Source organism: Cupressus sempervirens, chromosome 5, assembly GCF_028749045.1.
Source record: "Cupressus sempervirens isolate cs-2001-9-10 chromosome 5, ASM2874904v1, whole genome shotgun sequence".
Taxonomy (NCBI): Eukaryota; Viridiplantae; Streptophyta; class Pinopsida; order Cupressales; family Cupressaceae; genus Cupressus; species Cupressus sempervirens.
Window position 1 is genome coordinate 600,811,015 of NC_143122.1, and position 13,675 is coordinate 600,824,689.

Here is a 13,675-nt window from a genome sequence, read left to right on the forward strand (position 1 = left end):
ACAACTCACCCTAGTTGGTAAAAGGTAAATGGTCAATCTTTGAATGGAAAAAAAAAACAATGTCGATGATGTCTATTTGGTAGAAGGTCTGAAACATAATTTTTTGAGTGTTGGTCAGTTAAATGACAAAGTTTATTACCTAGAGTTCAAAGGAGTTATATACAGGAGACTTGGAAGATCAAGATATCTAATTGCTGCTAGAAAGAAAACTAAAGGTAATCTATTAGATTTGAATACTATTGTTAATACTTGTTTGGTCACTACTAGAGTTAAAGATAGTTCACTATGGCATAGAAAGTTTTGTCATGTTAATTTTGATAGTTTGATCAATAGTAAGTCAAATGCAGTTATAGGATTGTCTCAACTAGTAAAGCCAGACAATATAATGTGCAAAGAATGTTAGTTGGGTAAATTAACTAGTTCTACTATTGCTAGTGAGACTTTATCATTTAGAATAAATTTTATTTGGTATATATTGCTCTTTGTGGCCTTATGAGAATAAGAAGTTATCATGGTGAAAAATAATTTATGAGATTTATTGATGATTACTCAAGAATGATGCCAGTGACCTTCTTGAAGAAGTCTGAAGCCTTCCAGAGGTTCAAAGTATTGAGAGCACTTGTTGAGAACACACAAGTTTTCAAATGACATTATGTATTTCAGACTTCTTCAAACATTACATCTATATAAGGTATGCCTACCTCTTGTTGGAAGGTGCATGGGAGATTTTTAGTCTATGATTAGAGAAAAAAACATTTTAATGAAGCTCTCTCTCTAGAGTTAAAGATTTTCAAGAATACTTGTTTATTTAAAGGCATATGGTATACATCAACATGATATGTTTAGATCTATGTGCCTATTTGTTGCTAACTATTTGTACAAGTTTTTAATATAAAAAAGGGCCAATATTAACATGTACAATAACATAAATTATTAAAAAGAAAAATATTCTTATTTAATGTCAAGATGTTGCATAATTTATTACGATTTGAAAATATTATGAATAAAGTAAATTAAAGATATACGTATTTGTTCCTAGTTCTTTTTAAAAAAGAAGTTTTTATTTTTCCAAATATTAATTAATAAATTGTAATTCATTATGGAATTCAAGTTCAACAACTTTGAAATACAACATTGAAAGGATCTTGTAATATAATAGTCTCCTTAAAAGTATAAGGCTTGAAAAAAATAAATCTTGAAGTATTAGACAAATGATGTACATTATGCTTTATTAATATTTATAATTTTTATTTGTCCATTACTCATAGGCATTGCATTCACAAGCTCCTAGCCACTCCTCTAGTTGGGGTGAGATTTTTAGAGGTACCAACCAACCTCTCCAGTCCATGGTTGTTTTTCCTTAGGTTGATCTTCTTCTAGCCCTTGTCCTATCACTTTCATTCACTCTAGCTGGCCAAACACTGACAATGGTTGTCCCACTTATTCCAAGTGGCTCCTACAATTGTCTCTTGCAATTTCTCCCACCAAAAAGGATTCAATAGAAGAAGATATATGAGGATGGATGGTTCCTCCTAGACCTAACTCCCTGTTGATGCATGGGACCAAAAGGATGATCACAATCATCCTCCTTCTATTGGAACTACTTTAGCGACCTAGGGAAGATCTAGCTTATATGGACTCAACCCATGTTAATTTCATGTTCTTTTTTTCTTACTAGGTTTAGTCTTGTATAATCTCTCATCGGATGATTTCATATACCCTAGATTTAATTGTGAATATGTACTTTTAAATTATAAGTACTTAATAATAAATGACTATTTATAAAAAAAGATGTTGGATTTTTAGAATTTGAAATGGTAATAAGATATGGTGAAGTCGATGCAAGAGAATATTAGGTTCAAAGCAATCTTGCATCAACCAAAAATTATTCTAGTTTGATTTGCCAGTTTTTCCATTTCTTTTTTTCATTTCAACAATCATTTATTTGATCAATTCAACACTTGCGATGTTTAGTGTATAATTTAGATCTATTCTATTTCCTATTCCTATGTTCAAAGCTCTTTTAGTACATTGTTACTCAAGTTATGATTCATCTTCTCTCAGGTAGTGTGTCCTTGTGAATTTTGATCTTGCAATGGGATTCTACATCTGCGGATATTTGGTGGCACTTTCAACAATGCTCTTGGATCATGTGTGAACCCAAATATGTGATAACAAACTTTCATACATGTTATGCCATTTTTTCCTTATGATTAAAAGGACTGAATCTATTTTCAAGTAATAGGTTTCTTGGTCTTTAGGAATGTCCTTGATCTTGAGGTTGACCCATGTGTCATAGTGCTTATATATTGTGATTGATGTACTACTAGAGGTAGTAGTATATTGATTAGTGAAGAACCATAAATTGTTTTATCTTTAGAATTGGGTCTAATGCCTCTGACCAAAGACTATAAGAAAGTAGACATGTATGAACCTGACTTATAAGAAGGTCAAATGTCCAACCTTTGTTATACATAAAATTAAGAAGCCGTGAAATTTTTCAATTAAAATTGGTTATACATAAAAATTAAGAAGCAAAAATTATTTTGTAATGGAAACTATTTCTTCTTTAATCATTAATGAATCACCACCAATCAATTTATTTATTTTTAGAACAAACCAATACATATTGCTTCATCAATATGATTAATTCATATTAAGTTAATCTTGTGAAATTCTAAAACATTGTCTCATAAATGTACTTGCATATATTTCTAATGTACATTAAAGTGATGGTTATAATGCATTCATATTAAATTGGTTATTATGAATCAAGTTTTCATCTTTAGAAGTGATCAGGAGTCTTTGCTTCCTTAATATTAGTGATTCATATTGAGGGAACCTTTTTGAACTAAAAGAATATTCTTTGTATATACATATTAGCATATTTTGGAATGGAAATCGAAGTGATACTTACATCTTCATTTGTGAAAAAGTAATTATTACTACTCAAATCTTTAGAATTAATCATGAGCTCATGTTTCCTTAATATTAGGGGGATTCATATTGAGTGTATATTTGAACTTATAAAAGTAATACCTCAATCCTCATCTATGGTAATCAATTTTAGTTAGCTTTGGAGTGTATTATGAACCATTGCTTCTTTATAATTAGTGACTCATATTAATTTTTTTGAAGTTCTAAAATACTTTAGTACACATTAACACCTTGTATAATGAAAGTGAAATGACAGTTACATTCTACTCTATAACATCTTAATTTTTATATATATTTCTAAGCATCTTCTTAAATATCAATGATCCATAAAATTATCAAGTTCTAATAAGTTTTAATATAAATTCACATATTTGTAATAAAAATAAAATAATATTTAAATATCTCCATAACAAATCATTTGTTACCTATGATTTTAAACATCTTTAAAATTTATTATATCTAAAATCATTTACCATACCACTGTTAGAATGTCAATCCCAATTTTCTTGAGAATGACATCTTACAAAATTTCCTCTTGTAAAGATAGTGCAACCTAGATTTCCATTCTTTAATGATTTTGTTTCCTCAAAGATTAAAGAAGGCCTATAAGATTCGCAATGGAGAACAAAGTGACAATTATTTCCTCTTTTAATGATTAATGAGTTGCAGACTAATCTTTTTTAATAGAAAAAACTAAGAACTATTGCATTATTGAAATTAGCAATTCATGTTAAGGGAATCTTATGAAATTGTGAAACATTTTAATATATATACTAGCATCTATTTTTAATAGAGGAAAAAGTGATAGATACATAACTTGCATGATAGATAGATTGTTAACAATCATATTTCCACACTCAAACTCATATAAGCCATTCTAGGTATATTTAGAATAATCATGAACCAATATTTCCTCCTTTCATCTTGTTAAGTCCAAATATGTTTATTCTATTCTCTCAGCCAAGCCTGTTGTCCTCGACCACCTTAATTCTTGTTGGAATTTGTCCCTTGCCCAAGATGAATGGAGGAATATGTTATCTAATCTTTGGACTTGGCCCATTGAACCCAAGGTCGCTTGCTTTTTGTGGAGAATGTTGCTCCACAAGTTGCTCTTCAAAAAGCCAGGGGGGGGTGCCTAATATCTATTATGTTTGCAGAAAGCTTGAATTTGTTTTTCATGTCTTTTTCCATTGCTTCTTTGCTCAAGAGATATGGATTCTGTTTGGTCTCAAACTTGATGACAATTTCTCTTTTGATAATATTATTTTTGAGAAAATTAGTGCTAGCAATAAATGGTCTAACATGTTTTGTTCTATTCTTTCCTTTGTTATTCTCTGATTTCTATGGAACTATAGCAATAATGACAGTTTTCAGGGTAAAGGTAGTGCCTTATTGAATCTTTGAGGAAACTCATATTTGTTGATGTTGGCTTGCAAGTTACAGCTGTCTTCAAGATTAAAGAAAATTAGTTTCTCCAACTTCTGAAAGATGAGAAAAGTGTATTGGAAAAGATAGAATTAGCCCATGGTTATACCAATGAGAAAGATGTTGACGATTTTAATATCTCATTGGCACGCTTCATTCAAAAACTTAAAGAGGAAGGAAACTGGAAGAGGAGAGTAGAGGAGAAAGATGCACCTGTCAAATTCTATGTGCCCTCTCTGGTCCATTTCACTACCAAGGAGTCTAGAGAGGAAGAGGAGGAATAAGAAATACTAGATTTCTAAAGTTTTATCATCAATTTTGATGTATTTATCATTGTAACTCTATTGCAATCATAATGATTGGTGTTTTTGTTGTGTGGTTGAGTGGATCTTAGAAAACAAATGTTAGAAATTGTTGTTTTTTTTTAGCATTGTAACTTTCTAAAAACTTTTCCATTAGATTCCTGATATGCAATAGCAATATTTCCTTAGTATTAGTGATCTATATTAAGTGTATTTTTATTAGTCTCCAGAATATTTTTGTTAGTCTCCAATCACATCAGTTGCCCATAAGTACGAATGGAAATCAGAAACTAAACGGAGAAAACTGAAACCTTAAAACATTCAGACGATGGTGAAAGAAATGTTGAAAGCAAATTGCATATAAAACTAGGCATTCAGATTAACTTCCCATTATTATTATTACCAGAGAGACATTCTTAACTTCTATGATCAGATCTCAATACAAATGCTTTTCGTTTCTCTTTGAAATGAAGCCAAAGCAGGGTGGTCAAGATGGGCCAAAAAGACTTGTGATCGCTCAAGCACCCTCAGACATCTGATCCTCCAATTATGGCTTACAAACTTTAATCCAATTATACCACCCACCTGAAACATCTGTCTTCACTTCTTCTTCGGCAGCAGGTGTCACAACTTCTGCTGTAGGAACAGATGTTTCCTCAGCAGCAGGGGTTTCTTCCTTCTCCACAGGAGATTCAGCAGCAGCAGCAGGGGCTTCTTCTTTCTCCACAACTTCTTGTGTTGGAGCCTCATTTTCCTCACCTACTTCCTTAGAAACCTCCTTTTCTTCTATTTCTTCTTTGGCAGCAGGGGATTCTTCTTCTGCTTCCTTTGCAGGTGTTGTTTCTTCCACCACATCTTCTTTCTCTTCCACAATTTCAGCAGGTGGGGCTTCAGCCTTCAGAGGCACTTCTTCAGTTGCAGGGCTCACTTCAGCGGGAATGGCAGCTACCTGCACAAATCGATCACAACATATAAGTTAACTCACATCATTCAAGACCGATTCTTTAGCATGCATGATCAATTGAACAGATCGATCCATGTGAGTCGATCTACATACCTCAACATCGGCCATTTTGGAATCTCAGATGAAGATTTGACAATACAGTAAATAAGATCTATAAATCCCAAAAATCCTGATCGCTGGATCAATTCTGGTGGGTGTTGGACAGTAGAAATAATTCATGCAATACAAGAAGCCTTGGCGACCTATTTATAGGAGAGGAAAGTTGGAAGGATGCTCTGGACTTTGCGTCGCTGGAAATATAAACTATTTAGTACTGAAAAAATAAAATCGGAATGAGAAGGCATCGTCCAAATCCACAAAATGTCATTTGACGTGGGGGAGTCTCGAGATAGTGGAGAGAGTGCGTGCAAACTAGAAAACGTTTAGTTTTGTAACCGTAAAGCATCACCGCTGTAATCGAAACATATAATTTAAGTTTTTAAGAATGATTGTATTCGTTGTAATTATTATATATATAATAATAATAATAATTACAACGAATACAATCATTCTTAAAAATTACAACTGTTATATATATAATAATTACAATGAATACAATCATTCTTAAAAACATAAATTATATGTTTCGATTACAGCGGTGATGCTTTACGGTTACAAAATTAAACATTTTCTAGTTAAGTCGAGAGGCTTCTACAATGGGAGCACATTTCGCTGTAAACAATCTAACATTTTAAACAAATTTGATAGGCAGTTGAACAGTTATACCACGTCCTTTATTGAAATTCTATTCGGACTTGACCAGCAATGCTTAACATTGACGCTTCCCATTCCCTGATTAACCACATTTTATTTTTGGTTTGAAGGATTCGATATTTCCAAACACTAAACACGCGTCCTGCGAGTACGTAATTTCAAACATCAGGTAATTGCAAACGTTAGGTGAAGTCAGGTCGTCATCAAATAACAGTTTATTGTTGACAGTGTGAAGACACATTCAGATGTTTCTAAATATATTTCTTCATCATTCACTCCAGCAAGAAGAAAGCCAATAATTTGTTATGACAAGAAAACCAAACGTCTTGCCTTATGCTCCATTTTGACGCGTTACATGTTTTCAATTCTTTGAAGTTGAACCATCACTCATCAACATTAATCTGTTATGACAAGAAAACCAAGTGTCTTGCCTTATGCTCAATTTTTACGCATTACATGTTTTCAATTCTTTGAAGTTGAACCATCATACATCAACATTATATATGGCAAGAGCCTATTTTGTTTTCTATTCAACATTGTATTGAATGACAGGATTGATATTCTGATTTCTATTCAACATTGGATTGAGTAACAGGATCAATATTCTGATTTCTATTCAACATTGGATTGAGCAACAGGATCATTATTTTGAGTATGTATGTTTATGTGTTTTGATTTCTTCTATTTAAGAAACTTTTATTGTGTTGTTTTTTCTTATTTTCAAAGCTTTATAATTTCCTTAATTTTCCTTAGAAACTTTGATAGAATAGAAATTCTTCTCAATTAGAAACATTGCAGATTTGTATTTCTTCCATTTTAGAAACTTTTATTGTGTAATTTTTTCCTATTTTGAAATCTGCATAGTTTCCTTAAATTTTCTTAGAAACTTTGATAGAATAGAAATTCTTCTCAATTAGAAACATTGCAGATTTGTATTTCTTCCATTTTAGAAACTTTTATTGTGTAGTTTTTTCCTATTTTGAAATTTGCGTAGTTTCCTTAAATTTCCTTAAAAACTTTGTTATATTAGAAATTCTACTCAATTGGAAAATTGCAGATTTCTTTCTATTTCTTTCTCTCCATTCAAAACATTAGATTTTTAGAATTTAGATATTATAGTATAAATTAATTAGACTTTTTCATTAGATTATTTGAATCAATGATTATATTCCTCTATCTATTATTAAAATAACATTACAAAGCTATTTGAAAATGGAAAACACATGATAGATGATTTAGACACAGAACTTTCAAAGTTTTAGGTTTTAACCATGGGATATATAATTAAGTTTCTAACATCCTTCTTTTAGAGCTAAAAATAACAGGATTAATAATTTGGTTTAAGAATCTAGGAAGCGGATTAATAATGGTAATTGTTTGCAATTTTTTATAATTATATGTTTTACAATTTTACAATTTTTTTAAATAAATAATTTTTTGTCAAGAAATATATTAGTATAAAATTATGATTCAGTTAAATTAATATTCAAAATATTTTAACAAGAATAAAAAATGTAGTAGTAGATGGGTTCAATGTTGTTTTTAGATTTGATCTTGTAAGATTTTAAATCTTTATATAAGTGCTGCATTCTATGAACTATCATCATCATGTTGAAGAGCAGTAGATAGATTTTAGATTAACTAATTATATAGTATGGGTCATGTGAACTATTATCATGATGTTAAATAAAAGTAGATGAGATTTATATTAGTTATAGCTCCTACAAACTATTATTAAGATTTTCAAAAAAAGTAGAAGAATTTTTAATCGACTAATTATATGCTATAGGTCCTATGAACTATTATTGTACTATTAAATAAAAGTAGATGGATTTGAGATTAGCTAATTATACTATTATAGGTTTTATCAACTACTATCATGATATTAAATAGTAGTAGAATAATTTAGATAAGCTCATTATACATCATGAAGCAATTTAAATCTAATACTTTAAAGAAACTCTTTAATAAAAATAGGAGTTATTTTTAAAAAAAAATCAAAAATTGATTTGAAACCAATCCATTATATAGTTTATCAAACATCCAAGTTTAGATAAATAAACATATGTACACATGTACAATTATAATTAATTTATATATTTATAATGCATGATACATTAATTTTTATTAATGAGTAGTAATCTTTTTAATAGATAGATCATTTTTAATATATAAAATTTTAGATTATACTATTTTTCATGTTATATTGTTAAAATTCAGATATGCTCTCAAATTATTGATATTAGAAAACCTTTTAATTTGTTTAGATTTATTTACTATATGGAGTAGGAAGAGTTGGGGTAATTTAGTTTTTAGGGAATTCTATTATTATTTGTCATTTTGATACTAACCATTTTAAATCCTTACATTATAGATATCAGAAAAAAATTACCTATGGATGCTCAACAAAATAATTCTGGAAACACTATCACAAGCCCACTTCTTGCAGACGACTCAGTGCAATCAAATCAAATTGCACAAAATTATTTGGATAGATTGAGAACAATCATTTCTAAGTCTTGTAAAAAAATTACAGATGAAATTCATACTGCGAGCTTTCATGTTCGAGGTGTTCAAGATTCTCAAATCTTACAGATGGGACAATATACAAAGGAAATTCATGACACATGGAAGAAATCATTTGGGTTCTTTGAATTTATGAAAGACATTCTAGAAATTCTAGAAAATAAATTCTAGAAAAGGGAATGAATGTCAAGGACTTTTGGTGTAGATATGAATGACAACATAGGGGGTCCCCACACATACATGGATTCATATGGATTGAAGGAGCACCTGATGTGGATAAAATTGACTGGTCAAATGAGGAGGAAAGGAGAAGTGCTAAAAGATATTTTCACTCCATTGTTCATGCATGGAACCCTAGAAATGATCCTCATCAACGAAATATATAGGCATGTTAATAAATATTTATACATATTCATGTAATGTGATATTAATTAGTGTACTTATCTTTTCTTACCTTTAATTGTAGGCATTGGTCAATTTTCAACAACATCCATGTCTCAAAAACACAAGACAACTTGCAGAGGTGGATTTGGACCGTGACTATGAGGAAATATTAAATTGTGTGGAGCAACACACAATTTGTAAGGAGGGTGCATGCCTACAAAAAAAGAAGGGAAAGATGGTTTGCAAGTAATTATTTCATCCCAATGAATATTTATTAAATATATATAAATAATTACTACAAAATGACAGGGCTTAATATAATATTTCTTACATGGAGTGTAGGTATAATGCTACCTAGCCATTAAACCTGGGGGGATCAAAATTATATGAAGACATGGAAATAGGGGAAAAGAAATTTGAACCAATGAGAAATGATGATAGAGTCAATTCACATAATCGCCACATGCTACAATTATGGAGAGAAAATATAGATTGGCAACCTGTTCTTTCCAAACATGCTGTCATAAAATATATCGCCAAGTATGGAGCAAAAGCAGAGAAAAGCTCAGAAACATACCAGCAAATGTTGATGCGTCTATCCAATATGGAAAATCCAGATGATTTAGTAGCACAGTCATATAGGAGGCTTCTAACTGAGACAATTGTAGAAAGATACATTGGTGCTCAAGAAACTTGCCATATGTTATTAGAGCTTCCATTGGTGGAGTGTAGTAGAAGATTTGTCAATCTAAATGTCTCACTTGAGATGTTCAAACCTGTAACTCTAAATAATGAAAATGAAAATGATGAAGAGAATAATGAAGAACAAACAAAATCTTTCATTGATGGTTATAAAAAAAGGCCATTATGTATGGAAGGTGTTACATTAATTGATGCAGCTAGATCATGGATATATAATCCTAAGAGAAAAAGAGACAACAAATGGGAGCCTAGGGAAAAAGCTGCAATTGTCAGAGTATTTCTTAGGTTTGTATCTATCCCTTCACATGAGTGAGGTAAATGGATCGAGTTTTTTTTATTAGAGTTACTTCTCTACAAGCCATTCCGTGATATTGAACGGGATATTGGTTATGATGATGCCTCTATCATACAAAGTTGGGAGACATTCACTTACAACCCTTGGCATGTTCAATGTATAATGTTTGCAGAAAATGTTGAAAACTCAAATGATTCTGAAATTGAAGATAATGAAGATGTTCATAGAAATACTACAGAACATGAATGGGAGATTATATCTAGGTTGCACCAAGGTCAAAATATACATTCCTTAGAAATAGACATGTTGGGGAGAAGAGATGTTGATAGACAAACAAATTGGTCTGTTGATTAAGGAGAAGAGTACACTTCTAGAGCAATCAATTTCATAAGTAACATGAAGAATCATGGGTGCCTTATCTATGATGAAATTCCTCAATGCACAAACTACATGACCCTTGGTGAGAAACAAAAAAAGGCAGTCAACATAATCATGATGCACTACCACAAAAATCAAAATGCAGAACCATTGTTTTTGATAATTCAAGGAACAACAGGAATAGGAAAATCATATATAATTGGTTCCATTATTCTATCTCTTCAAAATGCTGCAATGCCCTCCCATTCTCCACTTCTATTACTTGCACCAACAGGAGTTGCAACATTCAATATAGGAGCTTCTACAATTCATTCAAAATTGAAGATACCAATAAGAGATTTTTCTCAGCTGGAAGGAGCAAGACTCACAAGTTTTCAAGAAGAAATGTTACATATAAAATATATTTTGATTGATGAAATGAGCTTCATTGGTCAAAACATGTTGGAAAATATAGATTCACAACTAGGCCAAGCATTCCCACAATTTGCACATATAAGCTTTGGAGGTAAAGATTCTATTTTTGCATCATGAATAGCTTACTCATGTGTGAAATATACTATATTTGAATCAAATTTATGAATTAATACATAGTTTTTAAAATAATTATTTTTGTCAATTGTATTTCAGGTGTATCTATAATATTGGTGGGAGATTTGGGCTAGTTGCCTCCTGTCAATGATAGAGCAACATATGACAGTAATAAGCATGCAAAGTTTCTATGGCAAGAATTCAAGACTATTGTCACATTAGCTAATATATTTAGATGAGATGGGGAAGATATTGACCAACAAAGATTTCGACAACTTTTGACGAATCTAAGAGATGCAAACCCACAAATTGATGATTGGAGGTTGCTAATGTCAAGGACCCCTATCAACATAGATATTGCAACAAATTTTGAATTTTATAATGATGTTCATTTGTTCTCAACAAATGAAAATGTTCATGCTCATAATAAAAAAATTCTACATTCATTGAAGCATCCTGTTGCACGTTGTGTTGCATCAAAAGCAGGTACTATTAATACAATAGATGACTGTTCAAATGATGAGCTTGATCTAGAGTTGTTAATATGTAAGGATTCAAGGGTCATGCTAACTTCAAATGTATGGATAGAGGCTGGTCTTGTAAATGGGGCTCTTGGATACATTCGAAAAATTGTCTACAAGCAAGGCAGTGCTCCATCTGAGCCTCCAACATATGTGATGGTTGAGTTTGATGGTTATTCAGGGTTACCATTTGAAGATCATAATCCTAAGATAATTCCAATACCACCAATACAAAAGGGTAGAACACTTCAGCTGCCATTGAGGTTGGCATGGGCATTGACTATTCACAAATCTAAAGGATTGACTCTTCCCAAAGCAACAATTGATTTAGGACCAAGAGAAAGAGCAGGATTGACATTTGTGGCAGTTTCACGTGTAAAATCTCTTCAGTGTTTGAGAATAATGGCTCCTTTCACATATGATCGTTATGAGAAAATGAAAAAGGGTAGATAAATTTTGAAGCACAAGGATGAGGAAAATAGACTTAAGCGCCTTGGAGATAGTTGATGTGATATGTTATTCTTAAATGTTATGTCTATAAAAATCTTTTTGGACACATTAGTATTTTTTTTGTAACACTTCCTACTATATTCCATGTTTTAAAAATGTCTCTATTATACAATGATAAATGATAAAAATAACTTTCTTCATTTTAATTTATTCCATTTTGAGAAAACCTATCTTTTTTTCATGATCTTTTATTTTTATAGATCTTAATTAATTGTAATGATGTATTAAGTAATAATTATATCTTAACTAATTGTACTTATGTTTTAAGTAATTATTGTACTGATTCATTCAGTGATATCACTTTATGTTTACAAATTATATTTACTTTTGCTTCAATGTCTCTTAATATTTGATGACAATATTATGGATAACTTTTCTTTATTTAAACTATTAAATAAAAGATTCATTATATAATTTGAAAGAAAAAAACCAATGAATATAATTTACTTATTCTAATTATCATCCAATATTAATTTGATTTTGTTTCATACTTTTAAAATTAGTGAACTGAACTTTATTTGTATTGACTTTATTTGATCTATATTTAAGTATAAGTGCTAGATTTAATTTGTGTGTTCTATATTTGATTATATCTTATAATGGTTTTATATATTTTTATATTGATATTTTAAATTTTTTTTGCAGCATATCATCTGAGCTATGGATTCTTCTATTGGAGAGTCAAATATCATTGTTACGAGTCTTGCTGCTTCCATAACCTCCAATAATTTCTTTGAGACTGATTTAGATAAATGTAAACGAATAATCTGGGAATCGTGCTCACATATAATCAAAGCTTTGGAGAACGCTGCATTGTCAATTGATACTATTGATGAACTAGAAATAATGGAAATGGTAGATGTTGCCAAAGTTATGCATGCCACATCTGCAAAAGTAGATGCATTTCCAGAAATGATGAAAGAAGTCTTCCACGATCATTGCTCTAATAAAGGTTGCAACACCATCCTTATCACTGAGGAATATGTGATGCAGCTACATCATTATGGGGAAATGTTCTTTTTTTAGTTTCTTCTCATATTTCCTATACTTCATCTGAATACTTCTACTTGGGCTTATATTTCCTATTTCATCTATGTAAGTTTTATGAACAACAACATGAATAAGTTATTTTCACTATTCAACTCATGAACACATTTTTTTCATCTATGTGAATTTTATGAACAACAAAACAAATAAAAAAATTCCACTCTTCAAATGATGTTTAAAGGTATACTTACGATATTTGATGTTACATTTTCTATGCATAATCATCAACACTAATAATAATATTTATGAAATTGCTGACATTGATATGTATATTATGTATAAAATTTATGCTCTCATTCATATCTTAGATGCCATATTATCTATGCACAGTTATCAAAACTAAAAATAAAATGTATAAAAATATAAAATTGATACTGACCCTTTAAAAGATTAACATTTTATC

At 30.5% G+C, this 13,675-nt stretch overlaps 1 protein-coding gene across 1 annotated transcript; it reads left to right on the forward strand.

Annotated features, from left to right (window-relative positions):
- Nucleotides 1-9,715: 9,715 nt before the first annotated feature.
- On the forward strand, nucleotides 9,716-12,168 carry LOC149557347 (uncharacterized). The gene is made up of 2 exons (XM_089830219.1): nucleotides 9,716-9,955; nucleotides 11,647-12,168. The coding sequence occupies exons 1-2, from the start codon at nucleotides 9,716-9,718 to the stop codon at nucleotides 12,166-12,168; spliced, it is 762 nt and encodes a 253-aa protein (XP_089686345.1).
- The last annotated feature ends 1,507 nt before the right edge of the window (nucleotides 12,169-13,675 follow it).